Source organism: Lepus europaeus, chromosome 1 (genome assembly GCF_033115175.1).
Source record: "Lepus europaeus isolate LE1 chromosome 1, mLepTim1.pri, whole genome shotgun sequence".
NCBI classification, from domain to species: Eukaryota; Metazoa; Chordata; class Mammalia; order Lagomorpha; family Leporidae; genus Lepus; species Lepus europaeus.
In genome coordinates, this window is record NC_084827.1 from 163,078,052 (window position 1) to 163,103,247 (window position 25,196).

General features: G+C 54.7%; 1 protein-coding gene across 4 annotated transcripts; it reads left to right on the forward strand.

The window, feature by feature from the left end:
• The first annotated feature begins 66 nt into the window (after positions 1–66).
• STK36 (serine/threonine kinase 36) lies at positions 67–24,735 on the forward strand. 4 transcript variants are annotated; one of them, XM_062192015.1, is made up of 27 exons: positions 67–210; positions 688–860; positions 1,778–1,918; positions 2,006–2,083; positions 4,184–4,314; positions 4,683–4,932; positions 6,279–6,372; positions 6,666–6,835; positions 7,000–7,187; positions 7,634–7,733; positions 10,638–10,781; positions 13,000–13,179; positions 14,092–14,189; positions 14,897–15,002; positions 16,117–16,267; positions 16,451–16,578; positions 17,066–17,170; positions 17,481–17,579; positions 17,666–17,754; positions 18,009–18,072; positions 18,275–18,385; positions 19,199–19,273; positions 19,700–19,874; positions 20,094–20,241; positions 20,498–20,645; positions 21,101–21,847; positions 22,911–24,735. In XM_062192015.1, the coding sequence occupies exons 2-27, from the start codon at positions 777–779 to the stop codon at positions 23,049–23,051; spliced, it is 3,945 nt and encodes a 1,314-aa protein (XP_062047999.1). In that variant the 5' UTR covers positions 67–210; positions 688–776; the 3' UTR covers positions 23,052–24,735. The 4 variants fall into 4 exon arrangements, 3 of the variants coding, with proteins under 3 accessions (XP_062047999.1, XP_062047981.1, XP_062047989.1); XM_062191997.1 differs by having other exon boundaries at positions 19,700–20,241; XM_062192005.1 differs by lacking the exon at positions 67–210 and adding an exon at positions 319–358 and having other exon boundaries at positions 19,700–20,241.
• The last annotated feature ends 461 nt before the right edge of the window (positions 24,736–25,196 follow it).

A 25,196-nucleotide genomic window follows, 5' to 3' on the forward strand; every position in this document is an offset into this window, starting at 1 on the left:
GGAAGGCGGAGGCGGAACCACGGGGGCGGGGGGACGCCAGCCGGGCCGTTTCTAGGCAACCGCGGACTCCGGGTCCTTAGTGGGACCTGATGGCCAAGAGACAGTTCGGAAGTGTCCCAGGAGCTGCCTATGGACGGCCCGCCATCCCTCCCACCACCTCTGAGCGCCGTAGTCCTCGGAACTTGTGACCGGTTCTGGCGCGTAAAGTTGGTGAGAACAGAAGCCTAAAGAGACCAGGACTAGGGAGCGGTGGAGGCAGACTCCGCCAGGCGAAGCACGCAGGCAGCCAGACCGGACCGGGCTGAAGGCCAGGGCCGGCGTCCCTCGGCCGGAGGAGCTTCGAGCTCCTCGGCTGGGGGTGAGAGGCGGGCCCCCGCCAGCGGAGCGCGTGGGCGGGGGTCTGGGCGCGGGTGCAGAGGAAGTTGGGAGTGGCGGGAACCTGGGGTAGCCTGCAAGGGGCGGGGTCGGTGGGCGAGGCTGGGGGCCGTGAGCAGCGAGAGGGGATGTTGGGTGGGCTGGGCGGCAGGGCGCTGAAGAAAAGGAACTCCAGGGAGACGCCCTGGTTGTGCCAGGAGCTCGTGGTCTTTTGGACCACTCTGCCTTCCCGTGCTTCTAAGACCTGTTTTATTGTGAGAAAGAGAAGAGGCAAGGTGGCTAATGTTGCCTCTTCTCCCCTGCCCGAACCAGGCCTCCCCGATGTGTGGAACTGTCCCTGGATCCGTAGCTCGAAACCAGCATCTCTAACTTCTTCCTTCCGAGAAACTGCAGCCACTGTCATGGAAAAGTACCACGTGTTGGAGATGATTGGAGAAGGCTCTTTTGGGAGAGTGTACAAGGGTCGAAAAAAATACAGTGCTCAGGTGGTGGACGAAGAGGGCTGTCTTTTGGGTGGGATTCGGTACCCCAAACCCTAGTAGAAAACAGAGCCAGCGGGATGCATTTATACCGACCTGTGTTTTTTTAAATTAATTTATTTATTTTTGACAGGCAGAGTGGACAGTGAGAGAGACAGAGAGAAAGGTCTTCCTTTTCCGTTGGTTCACCCCCCCAAATGGCTGCTACGGCCTGCGCCCTGAGCCAACCCGAAGCCAGGAGCCAGGTGCTTCCTCCTGGTTTCCGATGCAGGTGCAGGGGCCAAGCATCCATCCTCCACTGCCTTCCCGGGCCACAGCAGAGAGCTGGCCTGGAAGAGGGGCAACCAGGACAGAATCCGGCGCCCCGACCGGGACTAGAACCTAGGGTGCCGGCGCTGCAGGCGGAGGATTAGCCAAGTGAGCCGCGGCGCCGGCCACTGACCTGTGTTCTTAAGGGACTCTCTCCTTCCTACATCTTAGGGAGCATGAGCCCTGCAGTTGGATTGCTGGGGTTCAGATTTCAGCTCCACTGCTTTCTAGCCTTAGGTGAGATAGAGGGGGAAAGGAGGAAAGAAGAAATGAAGAGGAAAGAAGAGAGTGCAGGTGGTTTCTCCCTTCCTGCATAGTATGATCAAGACGAAAAATAGTATTTATTTGTTTACTCGGTGCACTCAGAACACCTCTCCCAGAATCCACCAAAGCATCTGTTGAGCAGAGGATATGTCCTCCTGGGCCAGGATGGGGGACTCCTGGGTAAGGCCAGGGTGCCATCCGTCAGGGAGGTGGAGGTAGGAGACTAACAGGTGTCATGGAGTTACTCAGACGATGTGCAGTCTGAGTTCTGGAGTTCTGAAGTTAGGCTGAGACTGTAGCTTTGTTCGGTGGCGTGCTGAGGCCGTGACTTGTCACTTTACCACTTGCAGGTGGTGGCCCTGAAGTTCATCCCCAAGTTGGGGCGCTCAGAGAAGGAGCTGAAGAATCTGCAACGAGAGATGGAAATCATGCGAGGCCTGCGGCACCCCAACATTGTGCACATGCTCGACAGCTTCGAGACTGACAAAGAGGTGCGCTTTGGTGGTTTGGGGGCACTTCTCCCCAAGCCTGGGGTCCCAGGAATGTCGCAGTCCCGTGACGCAGGCCTGTCTCTGCAGGTGGTGGTGGTGACGGACTATGCCGAGGGGGAGCTCTTTCAGATCCTGGAAGATGATGGAAAGCTTCCGGAAGACCAGGTACATTTCCGGGCTCGCACTGCTTCCCGCCCCTGGCCTCCCTCCAGAGGAAGGGCTGGTGGAGCAAGCTGGGGACGCTGGGAGTCTCCATTTCAAAGACTCCCGAGAAGAATCCAGGTGTAGATGGAGGCTGGGTGGTGTGAGAGGAACGCTGAACCCTGGAGCCGCAGTATCTGAGAGCAAAGCCTGATGCCCCTTGCTAGCGGCCTCGTGGACAAGCTACCTCTGTGCTTAGTTCTCTCTGTGCTTAGTTTTCTCATTTGTAAAATGGAGAATGACAGTAACATCTGCCATATAAGGCTTTTGTGAGGATTATTGAGTGATTCATGTGAAGTGTTTTAGCAGTGAGCCACAGTGAACGTTGTTGTTGTTAGGTATCTTTAGGGAAGAAGGGCTACTGCGTTGGTCGGAGAGAAGGGTATGTGGTCAGGCAGGGTTCGCCTTCAAGGACAGTAGTTAGCAATGGATTTTTTTTTTCTTAAGATTTTATTTATTTATCGAGAGGTAGAGTTACAGAGAGAAGGCAAGACAGAGAGAAAGATTTTCCATCCTCTGGTTCACTCCCCAAATGGCCACAATGGCCAGGGCTAGGCCTATCCGAAGCCAGGATCCAGGAGCTCCTTCTGGGTCTTCTACATGGATGCAGGGGCCCAAGCACTTGGGCCATCTTCCATTGCTTTCTCAGGCCATTAGCAGAGAGCCGGATTGGGAGAGGAGCAGCCGGGACACAAACTGGCGCCCACGTGGGATGGCAGTGCCACAGGCGGAGGCTTAGCCTACTGTGCCACAGTGGTGGCCCCTAGCAGTGAGATTTGGTTGAACATACTCTCCAGCTGCATTCTACGTAGGGTTTCTCTGAACTGGCACAAGTAGGCCTATCTCTGAACTTTATTTTTTTTTATTTATTTTTTTATTTTTTGAAAGAGTGGACAGTGAGAGAGAGACAAAGAGAAAGGTCTTCCTTTTGCCGTTGGTTCACCCTCCAATGGCCGCCGCGGTAGGTGCGCTGCAGCCAGCACACCGTGCTGATCCGATGGCAGGAGCCAAGGTGCTTCTCCTGGTCTCCCATGGGGTGCAGGGCCCAAGCACTTGGGCCATCCTCCACTGCACTCCCGGGCCACAGCAGAGAGCTGGCCTGGAAGAGGGGCAACCGGGATGGGATCGGTGCCCCGACCGGGACCAGAACCCGGTGTGCCGGCGCCGCAAGGCGGAGGATTAACCTAGTGAGCCATGGCGCCGGCCTATCTCTGAACTTCTTATCACAATGCGCTGTCCTTGAGAGCACTCAGCCATTTCTAAGTAATCGTCTTACTCATTTTATCTGTCTCATTAGTTTGACTACTTCTCTTGACTTTGTCTTATGTAATAACACCTGGTGTATATTAAATCTTCACTCAATGCCAGGCAGCATTCTGAGCAGGACTTGACATACTTAGACCCCTTCAGTCCTCACGAGAGTCCCACAAGGTTGGTGGTATCTTTTTTGTCATCTTATTGATAATGAAGCTGAGTGATGCTAAACAGTTGACCCATGGTCTTTCAGCTAGTTAGTGAGATTTTCCACAAATGGGTGAATGAAGACGTGAAAGAATGAATTACCAGGCTGGCGCCGTGGCTCATTTGGCTAATCCTCCACCTGCGGCGCCGGAATCCCATATGTGCGCCAGGTTCTAGTCCCAGTTGCTCCTCTTCCAGTCCAGCTCTCTGCTGTGGCCCAGGAGGGCAGTGGAGGATGGCCCAAGTGCTTCAGTACCTGCACCTGCATGGGAGGCCAGGAAGAAGCACCTGGCTCCTGGCTTCGGATTGGCGCGGTGCGCCGGCTGTGGCAGCCATTTTGGGGGTGAACCAACGGGAGGAAGACCTTTCTCTCTGTTTCTCCCTCTCACTGTCTGTAATTCTACCTGTCAAATAAATAAAATAAAAAATCTTTAAAAAAAAAGAATGAATTACCAAGGGGAACAAGAACTAACGCAGGTGTAGTACAAAGAAGGGGGAGGCAGAGGAGACCCCGGCAGCAGCAGCATCAGGAAGTCTTTGGGCAGGTGAACTGGCTTCATCCTCTGACTTTTGCTTTCTTCTTCCCACCTGCCTGACTCCTAGGTCCAGGCCATCGCTGCCCAGCTGGTGTCGGCCTTGTACTATCTGCACTCCCACCGCATCCTGCACCGTGACATGAAGCCTCAGAACATCCTCCTTGCCAAGGGCGGCGGCATCAAGCTCTGTGACTTTGGGTGAGGATGCAGAGCTTGCAGCCCTGCAGTCCTGCGGGGAGGCTTGAGCTGTCTGCTTGACTTCCTGGGCCTCAGGAAGAGCCTGAACCGGACGTGGGTACTCTGGCTGGGTCTTTTGGATCTCTTCAGAGATACCCTCTGCTCCTGTCTGGGCTCTCTCATACAAGAATAGGTAGTGTGACTAAGGCTAGTTTTTTTTTTTTTTTTTTTTCTTTTTTAAGGGTAAGCAACACAGCAAAGTTCAGTAATACCGCTGATAGGCCAGGCGGGCATCCCAGCAAGAACTGAGCGCATAGGCCTAGTTTTCTAGTAGTGACCAGAACTGAATAGATACTCCCTTTGCATTCCCATCCTATCATCTCCCGCAGATTCGCCCGGGCCATGAGCACCAACACGATGGTGCTGACATCCATCAAAGGCACACCACTGTATATGTCTCCAGAGCTGGTGGAGGAGCGACCGTATGACCACACGGCAGACCTGTGGTCTGTGGGCTGCATCCTGTATGAGCTGGCTGTAGGCACCCCTCCCTTCTACACCACCAGCATCTTCCAGCTGGTCAGCCTCATTCTCAAGGACCCTGTGCGCTGGCCCTCCACCATCAGTCCGTGCTTCAAGGTAATGAACATTGAGAGGGTCATTACCTTTACAGCAGGAACCTGTGTCCTTTTACCCTCTGTTCTCCTTCCCAAAATCCTTTCCCAGAGCTGGGGCAGGACTGAGATAGCGCAGGAACTGGGCCAAGCAGCCTTGTTTTTCTGTTGCAGGGCTTATTCTAGGAGGGCGTCCTAAGGTCTGCAAACCTAGGGATGATAGGCCCTATTTGAGCCAGGCTATGGTCTAACACAAGGCAAAGGGAATTTCAAGATACCATAGACAGATACTGGCCCTTTCACATAGACAGGTACTGGCCCTTTCACATAGACAGGTACTGGCCCTTTCACCTGCCCTCTGTTCCATTTCCTCTCAGATAGCATTCTGCAGGCATCAGAAAGCCAGAGCTGATGGGGCTGGCTCAGTGATTGAAGACAGAGGCAGCAGCTGCTGGTAGCAGCTAGACCTCAGCAGGCTGGGAGAGGGAGAGGGAGAGGGGAAGGAGTACTGACCCTTTGAATTTCTTGTCTAGGACAGATGATGGCCCTGCAAAGCAACATGAGGGCAGTCTTTCCCCAGAGTGAAATCTCTGCCATTTTCCTTTGCTTTATCTAAAGTTTCTACCCAGCTTGCTTAGTTGGGGGACCCAAATAGTTATCAAAAAGAATCTAACAAAGGAACCTCAGACAGGCGGAGGTAAATATAGGATATTCATTCCCCTTTAGTGCAAATACGTAGGTACCTTCAGCAAGAGCCGTAGTTCTACAAATCGCCTTGTTCGGAACAGTGGTCCTAATCCGCTAGTCCCTTCCATTCCGTTTTTGGGCCACATTTTCCCAGGGATACTTCATAAGATGAACCTATTTCAGAGTCCGTCTCCCTGTACCCACACTACCTGATGATTTGCTGACACGTATTTGCCCTTGAGTGTTCGTTCCCAAACACATCTTCCCACAATTATTACTTGTGCACCTGAGAAGCCTCTGTCCCTGCCCAGCCACAAACCGACCCTCACCAAAGGGAGGGCAGAGGGGCGTCCCCTTGGACCTTTGCTGTCTGAAGATGACAGTGAACATGACTTCCTTCTTCCTCTCAAGTTTCTTCTTCCTTCGACACAAAGTTGGTGGCTTTGAGATTTCCGTTTCTACCTCTGGCATTACAGAGTGTCTGCCAACAGGGATTGGCGCCCCTTAGGAGGTGAGGTAGTCGTCTGCCCACGATTTCCCCAGGAAAATGAGGCCTCCGCAGAAGGATACAGAGGGTGCGACCCGGAGCAGCCAGTTTGCTGGAAGAACAGGTGCAGGGGTCTTGACCTGCCTGTTCCGTTGATAAGTTTGAGAGAAGAGCATTGGCTATTTTTCTCTTCACAGAACTTCCTCCAGGGACTGCTCACCAAGGACCCCCGGCAGCGTCTGTCCTGGCCAGACCTCTTACATCATCCCTTTATTGCTGGTCGTGTCACTAGTGAGTCATCAGGGTTCCCGGGGCTCCTGCTCTTCCCAGGCCCCTCCCCAGTCTGCGCTCCCTCCCCCCCACATCTGGATCCAACATGTCTTCTTTCTGCACCCCCTTGAACTTTCTTCCTCGCCATTTGCCTGACCTTTGCCTCTTCCCGGGTAACCTCCTCCCCTCTTTGTCACTTTGTCAAAAGGGTCTCCTTCCCCAGAAGTGTGGAGACACTGAAGCTGCCCCGGCCAGTGGACTTGGTGGCTACAGGCCTAGTATGATCATACCTTCCCCCTCTTCTCTCCCTGCAGTCGTAACTGAACCGGCAGGCCCAGATTTGGGTACCCCATTCACCAGTCGCCTACCTCCAGAACTTCAGGTCCTAAAGGACGAACAGGCCCATCGGCTAGCCCCCAAGGGCAGTCAGTCCCGGATCTTGCGTCAGGCCTATAAACGCATGGCTGAGGCGGCCAAGCAGAAGGTGTGTAGGGCAGACGCAATGTGTAACATGACCAGGCAAGGAACTGGGGGAGTTGAAGGAGCATGGCTGTTTAGGGTTGGGGAGGGGGCCTGAATAGGATTAGTACTGCCCCCTGCCAGCCACCAAATAGTTCTGATCCAGTGCCTCCCACCTGCCTGCCACAGAAACACCAAAGCACAGGACGTGCCCTGGAGCAAGAGGACAGGACCAGCCAGGCAGCTGCTGACACAGCCCCTCTGCCCAGACCAAGGGGGACTCCTCAGGAAGCAAGCCTCTTGGCTGGGATCTTGGCCTCAGAAATGAAGAGCAGCTGGGCTGAGTGGGGGCCTGGAGAGGCACCCCCTGCACCTCGGTGAGCAGCGGATAGCTAGGGATGTGTAGGGTGGGATTTCTTGGAGGTGTTTGGCTACAAATAAGAACTGGTCCCTGTCATTAGCCCCCGCCTAAACTGGGACAGGGACTTGGGAGGCAAAGAATGTGGGTTCTAATCGCAGCTCCTTTCTTGACTGCTCAGAAAACTTGGGGACTTTCTCTTCTTCATGCCTCAATGTACATTGACTAAAAGGGAAAAGATCACATCCATCCAGAGGAGAAGAATCTTTGAGTTGGGAGGAGTAGGTGGGGATTGCAAAGCAGACTTGAGAATACGGTCTGAGAGGGAGGACAGCCAAGGACGCTTGTGGGCTGCACTGGCCGCATCCCCTGTCTTGGGGAAGGAAGGCTCCTCTGGCCTGTTTCTTGGCCTAGTGAGAGGGGCCAGGCCTGGGACTCACCCTGCTCCCCGGCTTCCTCTGGCAGTGAGAACCGGAGCACCGCAGACGGTAGACAAGGATTTGCAGAGCCGAGACCCGAGGCAGCGAGCCAGCGCAGCATGGATGCCGTGAACCCGGAAAATGAGGTGAGCCCCAGGGCCGCCTCTTGGCCTTCTTCTTGCCACAGGAAGTTGGGTCTGGGTGGATGGTATTCTAGGACAGTAATTCCCGACTCTCTTAAGTATGTGCTCCCTTGGTGTTAAAAACTGCTTTGTTGGCCGGCGCCGCGGCTCACTAGGCTAATCCTCCACCTTGCGGCGCCGGCACACCGGGTTCTAGTCCCGGTTGGGGCACCGGTCCTGTCCCAGTTGCCCCTCTTCCAGGCCAGCTCTCTGCTGTGGCCAGGGAGTGCAGTGGAGGATGGCCCAAGTACTTGGGCCCTGCACCCCATGGGAGACCAGGAGAAGCGCCTGGCTCCTGCCATCGGATCAGCGCGGTGCGCCGGCCGCAGTGCACCAACCGCGGTGGCCATTGGAGGGTGAACCAATGGCAAGGGAAGACCTTTCTCTCTGTCTCTCTCTCTCACTGTCTACTCTGCCTGTCCAAAAAAAAAAAAAAAAAAAACTGCTTTGTTACAGATTTTAATTTTACAGTATCTGAACAAGTAACTCTCCAAAACAGAAATGCATAGGTAAAAGCGAAACTCCCCCTTGACCCTACCTCAGCCTTAGAGGTGACTACTGGTGTTTAGTCTGTCTCCTCCAGACGCTTTGTGCTTTTATGTAAATGAATAACGTGTAAGAAAATTGACAGCTTGGCGGTTTTTATGTTGCTGGTTCATGCCTGTTTATATTGTTTGGCTTCATGCCCCTTTTACCACCTGATCTTTTTTAGAGATCTTTCTCATCAGAGCATGTAGTTCTACCTCGATTGTTTGTGGTTTTTTTTTTTTTTTTTTTTTTTTTTTTTTTTAGGATTTTAACTTGGAAACAATTTCAAAGAGTAATGGGGAGAATATTACAAAGAATTTTGTCTTGGTCTGTTTTGTGCGCTGTAACAGAATACCTGGGACTGGGTCATTTATAAAGAACAGAAGTTTGTCTCTTGTGATTCTGTGAGCCGGAAAGGCCAAAATCAAAGTGCCAGCAGGTTGGGACCCAGTCTGGGTTCCAAGGTGTCTCCTTGAATGACCATCCTTTGGAGGGGAGGAGTGCTGGGTCCTTTTAAAAGTCAGAAAAGAGCAGAAGAAAGTGAACCTGCTCCCAGGAACCCTTCTTACGGTGGCGTTAATCCACGTGTGCAGGTAGAGCCCTCCAGACCTAGGCCCCCTCCATTAGGCCCCACCTCCCAGCAGCTGCAGTGGGAAGTGAGTGCTTCTCATGGGTGTTGCTAGAGGACAGAAGTGTTCAGACCTTGGCAGCCCTTTCATCCAGACTCAGTGGCCTGTGCAGTGTCGTCACGTTTGCTCTGTGACCGTCTCTGTGTATGTGGACACAACATCTTTCTGGGTCATCGGAGGATAACTGGTGGACTTGCCCCTGCACCCCCAAATTCTTTAGTGTATATTTCCTGAGAACAAGGTCATTACATAGCATTACATAGCACAAGTACAGAAGTCAGAAACATTGATTAGTACTCCTACTGTAATATTGATAATACTCCTACTGTAATAATAAATGGATTAATTAACTAACCTATAATTCATCTTCAAATTTGGCGAATTGTTTCAATAATGGACTTTATAAAATGTTTTTCCTGGTCCATAATCCCATCCAGTATCACACATTGCACTTAGTTGTTACACCTCGCTAGTCTCCTTTAATCTGGAATAGTCCCTAGTTAGTGTCTTTGTACTTTGATTTATTTTTATTTATTTGAAAGGCAGAGTTACAGAGAAAGGGAGAGACACAGAGAGCGATCTTCCATCCACTAGATCACTCCCCAAATGGCCACAGTGGCCCAGGCTGGGCCAGGCCGAAGTCAGGAGCTACGAACTCCATCTGGCTCTCCCACATGAGTGACGGGGGCCCAAATACTGGGGCCATCTTCCGCTGCCTTCCGAGGAGCACTAGCAGGGAGCTGAGACACAAAGCAGTGCCCCGATACAGGATGCTGGTGTCGCAAGTGACAGCTTAAACCTGCTGTGCCACAACACCGGCCCCTATTTTCGCTTTTTAAAATGATGAACTATGCTGCAGTGAATGTATTTCTAGATATCTCTTTATGCACACATGCCAGTGTCTCCCAAGAGACTTTTCAAGTATTTCACCTACTGCCAGCTGCATCTTTTTAAAAATTTTATTTCCTTCCTTCCCTCCTTCCTTCCTTCCTTCCTCTCCCCTCCCCTCCCCTTCCCTTCCTTTCCTTTCCCTTCCTTCCTTTCCTTTCCCTTCCCTCCCTTCCCTTCCCTTCCCTCCCCTTCCCTCCCCTCCCCTCCCCTCCCTTTCCTTTCCTTTCCTTTCCTAGCCAGGAGCCAGGAGCTTCCTCCTGGTCTCCCATGTGAGTGTAGGGGCCCAAGGACTTGGGCCATCTTCCACTGCTTTCCCAGGCCATAGCAGAGAGCTGGATCGGAAGAGGAGCAGCCAGGACTAGAACTGGCGCCCATATGGGATGCTGGCACCGCAGGCAGAGGATTAACCTACTGCGCCACGGCGCCGGCCCCTCATTTACTTATTTCTATTTTATGTGAAAGGCAGATAGAGATGAGATAGACATTGAGACAGAAGGAGATTTTCCATTGGCCCGTTTACTTCTGAAACGCCCACAACAGCCAAGGCTGAGCCAGGCTGAAGCTAGAAACCCAGAACTCCATCCAGGTCTCCCATGTGGGTAGCAGGGACTCAAACCCAGGCCCTCGGATATGGGACACAGGGTCCTAAGTGGCGACTTACTGCAGTGCCACCTGTCTGCGCCTCAGCCACTGAAGAGCTGAGGACTCCCTGGCTCCTCCCAGTTGCTTCAGGCTTGCCCAGGGCTTCTGGCCCCAGGCTGGGAGCTGCCATCCTTAGACTTCCACTCTCTCCTGACCTCCTTCCCTCCCTGCGCCGCAGGAGCCAGACAGCGATGAAGAGTGGCAGCACCTGCTGGAGACCATCGAGCCTGTGCCCATTCAGCTGAAGGCCCCCCTCACCCTGCTGTGCAACCCCGACTTCTGCCAGCACATCCAGACTCAGCTGCACGAGACCGGAGGGCAGGTAACGGGCGGCCGGCTGCCGAGGTGGGGTCCAAGACCGCTGTCGGGGGTGAAGATCAGAAACCATTCACTGACATCCGGTTCCTTCCAGCTCCCTGCGCAGGTTGCTAACCTCCTTCAGCAGCCCAGAAGGAGCAGGCCTCAGCTTGCTCTCTGAAGGAGAAGTATCTGTCTAGAGCAGGGCTCAGCAAACTTTGATAAATATTTCAGACCTTATGGGCTAAGAGGGTATTACGCAAGTACCTGGATAATGAAGGAAAGCACATTTTCACCACTGTTATTGACACAATTAAAAATATTTAACAACTGGCCGGCGGTGCGGCTCACGAGGCTAATCCTCCGCCTGTGGCGCTGGCACTCCGGGTTCTAGTCCCGGTTAGGGTGCTGGTTCTAGTCCCAGTTGCTCCTTTTCCAGTCTAGCTCTCTGCTGTGGCCCGGGAAGGCAGTGGAGGATGGCCCAGGTCCTTGGGCCCTGCACCCGCATGGGAGACCAGGAGGAGGCACCTGGCTCCTGGCTTCGGATCGGCACAGCGTGCCAGCCATAGCAGCCATTTGGGGGTGAACCAACAGAATGAAGACCTTTCTCTCTGTCTCTCTCTCTCTCACTGTCTAACTCTGCCTGTCAAAAAAAAAATATTTAACAACTGAGTACAGTATTTTGTGCTTCTAGGTAAAGAGAAGAATGAGATTCTAGGTTTTTTTGTTTGTTTTGTTTTTTGTTCTACTTTATGTGAAAGAGAGAGAGAGAGAGTCAGATAGAGATTTTTTATCTGCTAGTTCACTCCCAGTGCCCACAACAGCTGAGGCTGGGCCAGGCTGAAGCTAGGAGCCCAGAACTGAGCCCAGAACTGAGCCCAGGTCTCCCATTTGTGTGGCAGGGACCTGAGTACTGGAGCTATCGCCTGCTGCCTCTTGGGGTGCACGTTAACAAGAAGCTGGATTGGAAGCAGAGGAGCCAGGCGTTCTGATAGGGGATGCAGCATCCCAAGCAGCTCCTTAACTGTTGTGCCAAACACCCACCCGGAGAATGAGATTCTTGTTAAGGGGATAACTTGCTTAATCAGCAGCGACAACTGCTGCTTTGAAATACAGTGCTCTCTCCTGGGAACTCACCCAAATACGTTACTTGTGTCTTTTGCCCTCTTTTGTTTCCCCCTTTTTTTTCTTAAAAGTTCTTATAAAAACTTCACTGAGATATAATTTTTTAAAAAGACATATTTATTTATATGAAAGGTTTCAGAGAGATGCAAAGATCTTCCACCCTCTGGTTCACTCCCCAGATAGCTGCAACTATCAGGGCTGGCCCAGGTGGACGCCAGCAGCCTGGCACTCCTGTGGGTGCAGGGGCCCAGTCACCTGGGCCATCCTCTGCTGCTTTCCCAGGTACATTAGCCAGGAGCTGGATTGGAAGTGAAGCAGCTGAGAACCGAACCAGCACTCTTATGGGATGCTGGCATCGCAGACAGCGGCTTAACTTGCTGCGCCACAATGCCAGTCCCTACTGAGGCGTAACTTACGTGCCATAAAATTACTCATTTCGGGTGTCCAGTCAGTGACTTCCAGTAAGGCTGCCAGGTTGGGAAACGATCACCAGAGCCTGTTTGCAGAGCGTTTTCTCCCACCAGTGGGATTCCTCATTCCCACCTCCAGTTACTCAGCCCCCAGGCCTGGGCGACCACTGCCCCACTTCCTGTTCCATAGATGTGCCTTTGCTGTACATTTCATATACCTGGAATCACCCGATACTCGTGGTGCGTTTGGGGTTTATTCGTCATGTGCATGTACATGTACTTCCTGCCTTTCATTGCTGATTGGTGGTCTGGCCTATAGATATGATCACATTTTGTTTGCACACCGGTTGCTTGTGCTTTTTTGGCTTTTGTAAGTAATACTGCCGTGCATATCCACAGCGAAGCCTGTGAATGGTATGTGCTTTCATTTCTCTTGGGAGTGGAACTGCTGGCTCTGACAGTTCCCGAGGGGAGGCCCCTGTCCCTGGGTCACTGCTGTTCTGTGTCAGGTGACCTGACCTCCACAGCCTTCCTCCCTGGGACAGGTCCCCTGCGTCCCTGCTCTCCTGCTCTGCCTTTTAGATTCCCAAAGTATGGGACGCACACCTCTGGTCTGCCCTGCCAGCTCCTGTGGACACTTGGCTTCCGTGGCATCCGTCTTCCACCTCTGATGACGTTGACCGCTCTCTCTTTCCTCTCGTCATCCAGATCCTGAAGGGCAGCCTGGAAGGGGCTTCCCGCATCCTGCCGGCACTGCGGGTCCTGAGCAGTCTCCTCTCCAGCTGCGGTGACTCCGCCCCCCTGTACTCCTTCTGCCGGGAGGCAGGGCTGCCTGGGCTGCTGCTGAGCCTGCTCAGGCACAGCCAGGAGAGCAGCAGCATCCAGGCGGTAAGCGCCAGGCCAGGGGCCTGCGGCGCCGACAGGAGGTCCTTCCCTCGGCTGCCTCTCCTTCAGGCTCCCTTCTTTGTTTGGCCTGTCTTCCTTTTCTCTCTTCCTCTGGCTGCTTAGCAGACTGTGAATAGTGAGCTCTGATGTCCCCGGTGGCCAGGCAGAGCATGTCCTTCCAGTGTGTGATCCTGCGCGTCTAGGCCACCACCCGGAGAGGACAGCCCCCTCTCAGTGGGGCGCCCTCCCCTCAGCCCTGGCCCACTGTTGCCAGAACTTGCAGTGTTCCAAGAAAAGGTTGAAATCCAGATTTTTACACATTTCCCAGTAATTCAAGTATGATGCTTTGAAATGTGAGATCCCGGGCGCTGCCCATCCGATTGAACAGAGCAGGCTACTGAAGTCAGCGGTTAGCGAATGTAGCCCCTGTCGCTGAGTCGGGGACAGTCACGGAAACAGTAAGTAGGGAGCCAGCATTGAGTCTGAATGTGTTTGAGGCCACACCTGTGCGTCCCCGTGCTGTGTGCCTCCCTGGGTCCCGGAGGGGAGGGGACCCTGCAGAACCAGAGGCAGGGCGTGTTTCCTGGGGCCTAGGCCGAAGCAGCCGGAAGCTGCGCCTTGCTGATGAAGGCTGATCTTAGGTGACTTTTAGGAGTTCAGAAAAAAAAATTCTTTTGAAAACCAGGCTCTGCTACTGGAAAAGACTGTTCCACCCAGGGAAAACAGGGTTTCAAGCTGTTGATAGTCCACGTCCTGACACTGTTACTGCTGGATTTTCTCTCTCCCCATGCTTCCCGCCCCTCATCCCTTTGTGCTTGGTCCACTTGCCCGGATCTCTGTCTGCCTTTTTCATTGCTCTCACTAAATGTTGTCTCCAAACCCCACATGGCCTTTTTCTCCCCTCTTCCCCGGCAGCAACCCTGGTATGGGGCCTTCGTACGGGACCTGATGGCCGCGATGCAGGCCTATTTTGCCTGCACCTTCAATCTGGACAGGAGCCAGACAGGTGACAGGTGGGAGAAGAGGCGCTTGTGCTCTGCTGGCCAGTTTGGTTTCAGTTCCTACCCCGTGTTCCCTCCCCGCCCTTAGGAAGAGGCCAAGTGAGGACGAAGCTGTGATTTGGGACAGGTTTAGGGCTCGGCTGAGGGCTCCTCAGAATACAGCCTGCTCCCTAAGGACCCTGAGCCACCCCCTGCTTTGCCCCCAGGCTTTCACATTCAGAGTCAGCAGTCACCATGGCCCTCAGTGGAAGGGTCGAGATGTGAACAGCCTAGAGAAAGTGGCAGAGATGGGGCGTAGAGGGTATGGATGTGAGACGTGTGTGTGCGTGTGCATGTACGTGTACTTGTAAGTGTATGTGAGACGTGTGCGTGTGTGAGACGTGTATGTATGTGAGACGTGTGTGTGCGTGCGCATGTGTGTGTGAGATGTGTGTGCGCATGTGCACGTGTGTGACATGTACATGTATGTGTAAGACGTGTGTGTGCGTGTGTGAGCCGTGTATGTATGTGAGACGTGTGTGTGCGTGCGCATGTGTGTGTGAGACGTGTGTGTGCGCACACGTGTGTGCGTGTGTGTGTGTGTGTGTTTAGTGAGGGGAGAAGAAGGCACTCTGCATTCCTTTGCAGACACCTTCTGTATGCCGGGACCTGATCCACCCAGTCGCCACCCTGGGGCTTGGAGTAGAGCGGTGAGAAGCTATGGGCGCCTTTCTTCCCAGCCTACAGGTGTTTCAGGAGGCTGCCAGCCTCTTTCTGGATCTGCTGGGGAAACTGTTAGCCCAACCAGACGACTCCGAGCAGTGTTTGCGGAGGGACAGCCTTGTGGTAATCTGCTCCCACTAGAGATTTTTGTCTCTCTGTCTTTCTCATGTTTCTTTTATCCCCGTTTGAATGTGTAGCATCAGACCCAAGCCTCTACCGTAAGCGTTTGTTGAATTCCCACAGTGCACCATGTGCCATAGGAGTAAGGCACTTAGGGACTTGAGAGTCTAGGGGTAGTCTAGCTGGGGCGAGTGAGAAGCAATGCGTTCCGAAGCGCCGCTGAGGGAGGAGCCGTTCATGCTGGTAGGAGGATCCTAGAAGAAAGCTTGCGGAGTGCGTAGCAGGGTGCTGGGTGGACAAACCAGCAAAGTAGAGAGGACACTGCAGGCAGAAAAAGGGACGCATGTCAGGGCCCGGGGCGTTGAGCCTTGTGTATTTCAGGGGCCAAAAGTACTTGTTCTTGGAGAGAGTGGAGGGCAATCTAATATTCTGCCCTCCTAAGGACTGGCAAGTTGAATTCCCTCCCCTGGGCCTTGGAGATGAGGGCAAGGAGAGTAGAGGGTTGAATGGGAAAATAGCTGAGCTTTGATCGCAGAGGAGATAGGGAGGAGCCCACGTGCAGAAGTGAAAGTCTAGCTGCTCTTTGTTGAAACTGCTCATTGGGAGCACGCCCCTCCCGCCAGCCGGGAGCCCGTCCAGATGTTTCTAGTCTGGGGCCATGCTTTAATATCCCTGCCCTTCCAAGTCTGGAAGCTTCCATCTTCTGAGCTACATTTTGGCCAGCAGTAACTCAGATTCTTGACCAGCACTTCGCATGGCAGTGTGCGTGAGTGGCGTGAGGAGTTTGGCGTAGTAACCCCGCCTCCTGAAATTCTGAATAAGCAGGACTGGGCTGGGGGAGACCCAGACATTCCTGGGAATGCTTACACTCCTGGTCCACAGACAGTGCTTTGGGAGGAGCCCATCAGAGAGTAGAAGGATTGACCGCAGAAATTCTTGTCCTTGAAACGTGAGGCAGTGTTAATGCATTCTTGTGTGCAAGGAAGGCTTAGACCCAGGCAGCTGTTCCCCCTGAGTTTGTCCGCTTTCCCTGGGTTCTCAGGGCATTCTTGGTTCTTGCGCTAAGCCAGTCGGTTTTCTGATGCCTCGATGCCATCTCTGCCCTTGTCTGCTTTAGTGCTTTACTGTGCTGTGTGAAGCCATGGATGGCAACAGCCAGGCCATCTCCAAAGCCTTTTACTCCAGCCTGCTGACCACACAGCGAGTGGTGGTGGATGGGCTGCTGCACGGCTTGACAGTGCCACAGCTGCCCTTCCACACCCCCCCAGGTAACGGGGTCGGGAGAGAAGCTTCCCTTGACTTGTGTGTCACGTTGATCCGCTCTGCTCCGAAGCTGCCGTCACCTGGAATGGTGCCTGGCATTTAGTGGGCACTCAGCAAAGGGAAAGGTTGAGTGGATACGTGAGAGAAACAGTCAGAGCTCAGCCCGAATTCTTTGCCTTTCTCCCCAGGAGCCCCACAAGGGAGCCAGCCACTGCGGGATCTGAGTGAGGACCTGCCCGGAGCTGTTTCCTCTGCCCTGGCAGCCATCTGTACTGCTCCAGTGGGACTGCCCAGCTGCTGGGAAGCCAAGGAGCAGGTCTGAGCTGCACCTGCTTGCTCTTGACGGCCCTGCTGCCAGAGGAGTTGGCCATTTCTCAGAAAGGGCAGAGAACAAGCTTCGATGCCTCTCCTTACTTAGTCCTACCGGAGACAGATGTTGCACCCTGGGTGTGGAACGTGACGCAGCCAGAGTCCCAGCACCCAGGGCCAGCTGGTGAGGGAGAGAGCTCAAGGAGAAACCACCCAGTGGTGGGGTGGCTGACCGCAGCCTGCGTAGCGGCCCCAGAGGCTCAGGATTCCACTTCCCAACTCCCTGCTGGCTGCGAACACTTCCCCTGTACCTGCCTACGCAGGTGCCAGGAACCTACACAGGAACCGTGACTTTTGGTTCTTCCGGGGAAGAGAATGGGGTCTGGGATTCCCAGTGGCTGGCAAGGGGCTGAAAGTGTCGATCAGCTGGAGACCTGCGAGGCCTGGGATTGCACTGAGGGGATAGGGTTGAGTCTTCAGCCGTATCTCCACAGGTCTCTTGGCATTTGGCAACTCAGCTGATTGAAGACAGCAGCCAGCTGAGGCCGTCCCTGGTCTCTGGCCTGCAGCACCCCATCCTGTGCCTCTCCCTCCTCAAGGTACGTCCTTCCCGGAGCTCCCAGCAGCTAAACTGTGGTGTGTGGCACGGACACAGGGACTGGGAAAACCCAAGCAAGATGGACCCCGGAGGGCTCCTTTCTGTCATCTTTTCTACTGAGATGCCTCCTGTTAGCCAGAACCGACGGGTATCCCCATCTCAGTGTCTCAGAGCACGAGGCAAGAGTTCTCTGAACCCCCCAGTGTGGGGACCAGCTCCGTTGAGAAGCTCGCTTCCTTTTCAGCCAAGCCTTCCGTGCTAGGAGCCCAGCAGCGGCTGCACCACTGACAGATGCGTTTCTCCTGCCACAGGTGCTCTACTCCTGCTGCCACGTCAGCGAGCGCCTGTGCCGTCTCCTTGGGCAAGAGCCCCTGGCCTTGGAGTCGCTGTCGTTGGTGGTCCAGGGCAAGGTGGGCCAGCCACACAGGTGGGCATCTGCTGGCGGCCCCGCCCTCCCAGCCAGAGGTGGTTCTGACGGCTCAGCTTTCCTGTGTAGGTAAAAGCAGCGGATCAGGAAGAGTCTACTGAAGTAGCCCTCTACCTCCTCGCCCTTCTGGTCTTCCGGCTTCAAGACCTGCCCTGTGGGTGAGCCATCAAGTGGGGTCTCTCCGCCGAAGTCACCTGCCCGCCTGGATGACTCGGCAGGACGTGGCGTGTGGCACCCTCAAGCCTACCCTTAGGAGGGACTGGGGCAGAGAGAGTGAAGGTTTCTCTGTGAAAGGTAGACCGAAGTTCCTCCCTGTTGTGCCTTGGAGGTGGCCTTGTAGCCTGGCTGGAGAGAGCACAGTGCCCGGGAAGCCACTGGCAGCCTCCCCTAACACTGCCGTCTCCTGTTCCAGCATGGAGAAGCTAGGCAGCGAGGTTGCTACTCTCTTCACCCATTCGCACGTCGTCTCTGTCGTGGTGAGTTTCCGGCCTTCCTCCTCCTCCCTCGTCCCCTGTCTCCGGCCCTGCTGGGAGTGGGGCAGTCACTGCCCCACTCGCAGCTAATTCTGAACAGGGGTCAGAGAAGACAAGAGGTGGCTGCGGGGCACGAGAAGGAACCCCCATTCTGCCTCTCCTGAGCTCTGTTCCCACTCTGCCTCCTCCTCTGCCTCTCCCACAGAGTGCAGCAGCCTGTCTCTTGGGACAGCTTGGTCAGCAAGGGGTGGCCTTCGAGCTGCAGCCCGTGGAATGGATGGCTGCAGCCACACATGCCCTGTCTGCCCCGGCAGAGGTGAGGCCCACCAGGGGGGCGCAGGCGTGTTCTCTCCAGGCCAGACACTGGCCGCTTTCGGGGAGAAGCAGCAGCAACCGCAGAGGCTCCTCTGGACGCAGCGTGCTCAGGGCTTCGGATTCCTTACACCGGGCTCTGAAGAGGGAGGGAAGGAGGACGGGAGGTGGACTGAAGCCCTCCGAGGAGTGAGCTTCCCTGCCCCTCCAGGCTGTCGCCATGGAAGTGCTGCCCGAGGCTGTCCGCCCCTGCACTGCCGTGTCTGCTGCACCGTGGTGCCCCTGACTGGGGGCAGAAGCAGCTGACGCCCTGTGGCTTCTGCAGGAGCTCGCCCGTCGTGCAGCCCCCGTTCCGCTTTCTCCCCTTCCTGGGTAGACCCTTTGGAATGCACATTCCCCTCACTCTGTGAAAAGGAGGCTAGACTTCGTATCCACAGTATTGCCATCGCTATGTGTATAGAGTTCTTGTTATAAAGCACTTTTCACCTGCGCTGGCCCACAACACACTTGAAAGAGAGGCACACCGGAAATGGTAATACTGCTCTGCCCTTCCTAGATGAAGGTGACCTTCAGAGAGGTTGGAGCAGTAGTGATAACACTACCGTTCATCCCAGACCCCCTGTCAGAACCCCAGGAGTCATCAGAGACTGCTGTCTCTGCCCATTATTCCCCAAGCCAGATGGCTCCCCCGGGCCCCCTTGTATTTCCCGCTGAGGTCGACTGTCTCCTCCTTCCGTGACAGCCTCACTGACCTGCCTTCGTTCAGAGGCCACTCCCTCCCTCTCAGGGGTCTACAATCTTCTTGCCTCTCTGACAGGTCCGGCTGACTCCACCGGGTGGCTGTGGATTCTATGATGGCCTCCTCATCCTTGTATTGCAGCTTCTCACTCAGGTACATGTGCATCTTGGGGTGGGCGAGAAGTGGGGAGGGAGAAACTGGGCATTTGGGGAAAGCTACTGGCCAATAGGAATGAAGATGTACCCCATAGCCACCTCTTATTTTCTCATACTGCTGTGCCGTGGTAGCCTTAGAATTGTTCCACGAGCTGTCAGTGTGGACCCTTTGAAGGAAACCATCCCACGGCATCCCTCAGGCTCCAGTGGGGAGGCAAACGGGCACACACATAGGTTCTCCGGAGGGAGTGGGGGGAGGCTAACATGTAATAAAAAGGAGAAATAGGAAACAGGGAATGCTAGATGAGAAAGCAGAAGAAATTAGATATGGGCCTCCCTTTCCTTGGGGGCTAGAGACAGGAATGAAGAAGAGCATTTAAACTGCGAACTGCTGCCTGCACACGCTCTCCTGCCCCGTCTCCAGCAGGGGAAGGCTAGCCTGATCAGGGATGTGGCTGGCTCCGAGCTGTGGACCATTTTATGGCACCGCTTCTCCATGGCCCTGCGACTACCCGAGGAGGTGCCCACCCTGGAAGAGGAGCTGTTGCTGTCGGTTCCACCAAGCCCAGAGCCAGACTGGACGCTGATCTCACCCCAAGGTATCTCTGTGTCAGCACAAACATCCTCTGTGGGCCTCACAGATTGGTCGTCTTTAAGAGCAGACAGCCTGGAACTGGAGAAAACCCACAGACATGGCTGCTGCTGCTCAGGAGAGAGGAAGGGACCACGAAGGTGGTGGCCAGGGAGCCCCGGGGAAGCGGGGGCATCCGTACCGCCCGCCTGCTCCGCTGGGTGGTCTCCATTCTCTGTGTCTCCAGGCATGGCAGCCTTGCTGAGTCTGGCCATGGCTGCCTTCACCCAGGAGCCCCAGTTATGCCTGAGCCACCTGTCCCAGCGGGGGAACATCCTCATGTCTACCCTGAAGCACCTACTTTCCCCCAGCTTCCTGCATCACCTGGGCCAGGCGTGAGTCTGAGCTGGAGGGAGGAGAACGGAAGATCCCGAGGCAGCAGCGAGGTGGGGTGGGGGAGGCAGGAGAGAAGCAGCTGATGGCTTGAGGTCTGAGGCAAGCTACGGGAGAAGGATTGGGCTAGAAACCTAAAGTGTCACTGAGTTCGGGGGAGGGGAGCTAGGGCAAGGGCTGGAGAAGAGGGAGCAGAGGATCATGGGAGAGGGGGAGGGGAGCAGGACCAAGCCTGTGCTTCCACACTCCCCTCCTTAGGCCTCACGGGCCTGAGTTTCTCCCTGTCGTGGTGCTCTCTGTCTGCCAGCTCCTCTGCTTCCCCTTCGCCCTGGATGTGGACGCCGACCTCCTCGTAGGTATCTTGGCTGACCTCAGGGACTCCGAAGTGGCAGCCCACCTGCTGCAGGTACTTGGGGAACCATCCCGGCATTAAGGTGGAAGAGGAAGGTGGCCAACCCCATGTCCCTAATTACTGCACATCAGCCGGAGCCAGCTCGTGCCTCTCGGCCTCCAGCAGTCCCTTGGCCAGTTCTGTGGGAGCTCACTGGGGAGAACACTGATCCAGGCACCGGAGCCTCAGCTCCGTGGCTGGCAGGCCCTTCCCTGGCCATTTTTGGCATTATGCGGCAGGCGGGGCTTTGCAGGCAGAGACCGAGCGCTTGCAGAGCAAGGAATGGACTTGGAAGGAACTTGCTCGTGGGCTGATGCACACTTCGTGTGGGGCGCCATGGGGCAGGACTTGCAGGCCTCGGTGGCACTTCTCACCGAAGCCTGCCTCTCTGTTCCTGCTTCTGGGCTCTGCCCGGCTGCAGTGTGCCCCTCGCGCCCTGAATCCCTGCTTTCTGTGCCCCGTTCTCCCAGGTCTGTTGTCACCATCTTCCGCTGTCACAAGCCGAGCTGCCCATCAGCCTCCTCACACGCCTGGCCCTCACCGACCTCACCTCTCTCAACCAGTTTGTGAACGCAGTGTCTGCCTCCCCTCGAACCGTCACCTCGTTCCTTTCCGCTGCCCTCTTGGGTGACCAGCCACTGCTGACCTCTGACCTTCTGTCCCTGCTGGCCCACGCAGCCCGGGTGCTGGCTCCCAGCCACTTGTCCTTCATCCAGGAGCTCCTGGCTGGCTCTGATGAGTCCTATCGGCCGCTCCGCAGCCTTCTGGGCCACCCAGAGACCCTTGTGCGGGCCCGCACCTACGGGCTCCTAGGACACTTGCTCAGACACAGCATGGCCCTGCGCGGGGCACTGCAGAGCCAGGCAGGACTGTTCAACCTGCTGCTGCAGGGGCTTGGAGACAAGGACCCTGCGGTGCGGCGCAGCGCCAGCTTTGCTGTGGGCAACGCGGCCTACCAGGCGGGGCCCCTGGGACCCGCCCTGGCAGCGGCGGTGCCCAGCCTGACGCAGCTGCTTGGAGACCCTCAGACTGGTATTCGGCGCAATGCGGCATCAGCTCTGGGCAACTTGGGGCCTGAGGGATTGGGGGAGGAGCTGTTACAGTGCCAAGTACCGCAGCGGCTCCTAGAGGTGGCATGCGGAGACCCCCAGCCAAGCGTGAAGGAAGCCGCCCTCATTGCGCTCCGGAGCCTCCGGCAGGAGCCCTGCATCCACCAGGTAACTCCAGGGGACTCAGGAGCTGTGCCAATAGGGCCCTGTGGCTCACGGCGTTTCTCTGGGGTGTCTGTAAGAAAGTGGGACCCCAGAAACCCGAGCTGCGCTCCTCCCGTGAGCTGGAAACCCAGAGTCAGGGTTTCCGTGTACTGGCTCCCAGCCTGGAGCAGGGAGGGGTGCCGAGGAGTGCTCCATCAGGCCAGGAAACGCCAGGCATCCCAAGGACCATAGCTCCTGTCTTGCAGAGGCTGGGGGGAGGCGAAGGAGCGGGGGGGAGGGGGCCAGGAGATGCTGAGATGCAGAGTGGTTTCCCTGTGGGGGCCACAAAGGCGCTTGCTGTCTTTTCTAGCACTCGCCATGGGAAAGGCAGCCCCTCGAGCAGTTTGCCTTTGTTATCTGGGTTAAGCCGTTCTCACCTTTGCAGGTGAGGGAACAGGGGCACAGATCATGTAGTAACTCGTCCAGGTTCCAAAGCTGGTATGTAGGACTGGGTGTTTGAGCTCAGGTGTCTGAGTCTGGAGCCCGTGCTCTTAACCACTGCTTCATTTTGCTGCTTCCATTCAATGTGCAGTATACAAAGCACTCCGTGGAAATCACCTGTCTACTCACGATAGTGCAAATTTATGACAGCCCAGTGTGATAGCATTGGGTAATTCATGGTAATGGTACCACAGGGATTTCTGACAATCCGGGTGGAGAAGGAATAAAAGTGATTCTTGGTGGTAATGAGGATAGGACCCACGGTTCTGGGTCCGAGGCTGGCAGGCAGACCTGGGCTCATCTGTCATTCACAGCTGCATTTGTCACCTCCTCCTGGGGTCAAGTGTACGGGTCCCCTGGTGCCTGGGTTTTATCGTCTGTAGCCAAGGGCATTGGGAAGACCCTCTGGTCCCAGTGACTCCTGTCTCCAAGCTGTGTTTTCTGCCATTCACTCTTCCGAGTCCCCAAGAGCCCATTTCCTTTGTCTTCCTTTCCTGGAGTAGGAATTGCTGGGCTAAATAAGAATTCTCTGCATCTCCCCCAGACACCACTGCTTCGGAGCCTCATGTCCTGTTCTATCCTGCAGGTGCTGGTGTCCCTGGGTGCCAGCGAGAAATTAGCCTTGCTGTCTCTGGGGAATCAGCTGCCACATAGCAGTGCCAGGCCTGCCTCTGCCAAACACTGCAGGAAACTCATTCAGCTCCTGAGGCCGACCCACGACACGTGAGCCTGGATCCCCGGGGTCCAGCCGCCAACCTTCACTGGCCTGTGTTATTGCCAAGTCTTTATTCTCCCACACAAGCCACCCGCTGAGCCAAGAGCTTAAGAGACTTACAAAGAGTGATAAAGCTGCCAACTCAACTGAGAACAACAGACCAGAAGAGATGTATGTATAAAGCTCCTTCCTGCCCCCAGAGTCAGGATGATTTCAGCCAGTAAACATCACTGCTGGTGGTGCCAGAGAGGACTCCTTCCTTCTCTCCGTCCAGAGATCCTTCCTCCAGGAATGTGCCTTTCGCCCCAGGAACACGCCTCCTGGACCTTAGGGAAAGACCACCACCCGAGGCGTCTTCCTTTCTGCAGCTCCTATAATCGTCCCAGCAGGTTTTGCTTTAGGTGCACTGGCCCCAGGACACGACGCACACAGAGCCTGTCTCAGCTCTGGGCCGTGGGGATACACGTGCCATCAGTCCCCCGTCGTGGAGGGATTCTTCAGCCCTTGGCCCACATTCCCATCTGTGGGTGGGTGGTAGGGAGTCTGTCTTTTTTTATAGTTGTATTTGTAAACTCTTTTAATAAAAAATGTGCCTTAACCCTACTTGGAGCTCCCACAGCAATGGGTTGGGAGTCTCAGCCCCTTAACTTCTGTGTGGTACTGGAAGCACAGGTTCTGTTTGTCTATCTGGCTTTGCCTGCCTGCCTGCTGGCCGCCTCCATCCTGAATGAGCTACACGTGGTCACCTCCTCCTAAGCCAAGGCCCGCGGAGCTGAAATAGGAGAAGATTGGGATTAAACAGAGAGGTTTAGTGGGTTGCTTTGAGACCTTAGGCTGAGTGACTGGTTTGAAGCTTTTAGAGGAATTTCAATGTATAGGAGAGAAGAGCTGTTTGCGGAGATGTGACCACAAACAGTTATTTGGCAGATGTTTCCTAGATTCATTATCTTAACTGGAAATGCAAGATCTTCAGAAAGTTCATGGAAAATGTATATTATGAAAAATCCATGTGTTTAAAAAAATTGTGCCTACAGCTTGACTCACTGGAGGGCTGAGGACAGCGTCTAGGCTCTGATTGCTCATCTGCTAAGTGGGGGAGACTTTTTTCTGTTCTCCCTTGAGTTCTAGTTATGTTTTTAAAAGATTTACTTATTTTATTTGAAAGGCAGAGTTACAGAGAGGGAGGGGCAGAGAGAGAGAGAGAGAGAGAGAGAGAGAGAGGTTTGTCTTCCATCCGCTTGTTCACTCTCCAGATGGCCGCAATGGCCGGAGCTGCGCCGTTCCGAAGCCAGGAGCCAAGAGCTTCTTCTGGGACTCCCATGTGGGTGCAGGGGCCCAAGGACTTGGGCCATCTTCTGCTTTCCCAGGCCATAGCAGAGAGCTGGATTGGAAGTGGAGCATCCAGGACTCAAACCAGCACCCATACAGGATGCCAGCACTGCAGGCGGCGGCTTTAACTGCTACGCCTCAGCGTCAGCCTCAAGTTCTAGTTATTTTACAAATGAAAGATGAATAAGGTGCGCTTTTTTTGATAAGGGATTTTATTTAGTCCTCACCTTCATTGTTCCATGTGTTTACAAAAATAACATTTTTTCTAGGGACTATTATTTCCTGCTATATATAGTATTTGAATTCAATGTATTTGTAAAATGTTTATTTTCATCTGCTTGAAAGGGAGAGCAACAAAAATAAAGAGACAGAGACAGAGAGATCTTCCATCTGCTGATTCACTCCTCAAATGCCTGCAACATCCAGGACTGGGCCAGGTTCAAGCCAGGAGCCTGGAGCTCCATCCTTGTCCCCCACATAGTTGGCAGGGACCCAAGCACTTGGGCCATCTTCCACTGCTTTCCCAGGCCATAGCAGAGAGCTGGATGAAAAGTGGAACAGCTGGGTCTTGAACCGGCGCCCATATGGGATGCCAGCGCTTCAAACCAGGGCTTTAACCCGCTGCGCCACAGCGCTGGCCCCATTGTTCAGATTATTTTCATCAGGTTCGTCTTACCTTCGACTGCCACCACCCTCCTCCCCCCAGCTTTCTAAGTCGGCAAATCCATCCGGTCTAGGGAAAGGGAGACCCGGGGCACATTTGTTTTGCTTGGGGAGACAAATAATGAGTGGGGTTCGTATTTCCTAACGTTCACACTTGAAGCCATA

Excerpts from the sequence above, each read along its gene's own strand:
- STK36 (XM_062191997.1), top strand. The coding sequence starts at position 777 with ATGGAAAAGTACCACGTGTTGGAGATGATTGGAGAAGGCTCTTTTGGG. Across the intron at positions 4,315-4,682 it reads ATCAAGCTCTGTGACTTTGG|ATTCGCCCGGGCCATGAGCA; the intron begins GTGAGGATGCAG and ends CATCTCCCGCAG. Across the intron at positions 19,274-19,699 it reads TATTGCAGCTTCTCACTCAG|CAGGGGAAGGCTAGCCTGAT; the intron begins GTACATGTGCAT and ends CCCCGTCTCCAG.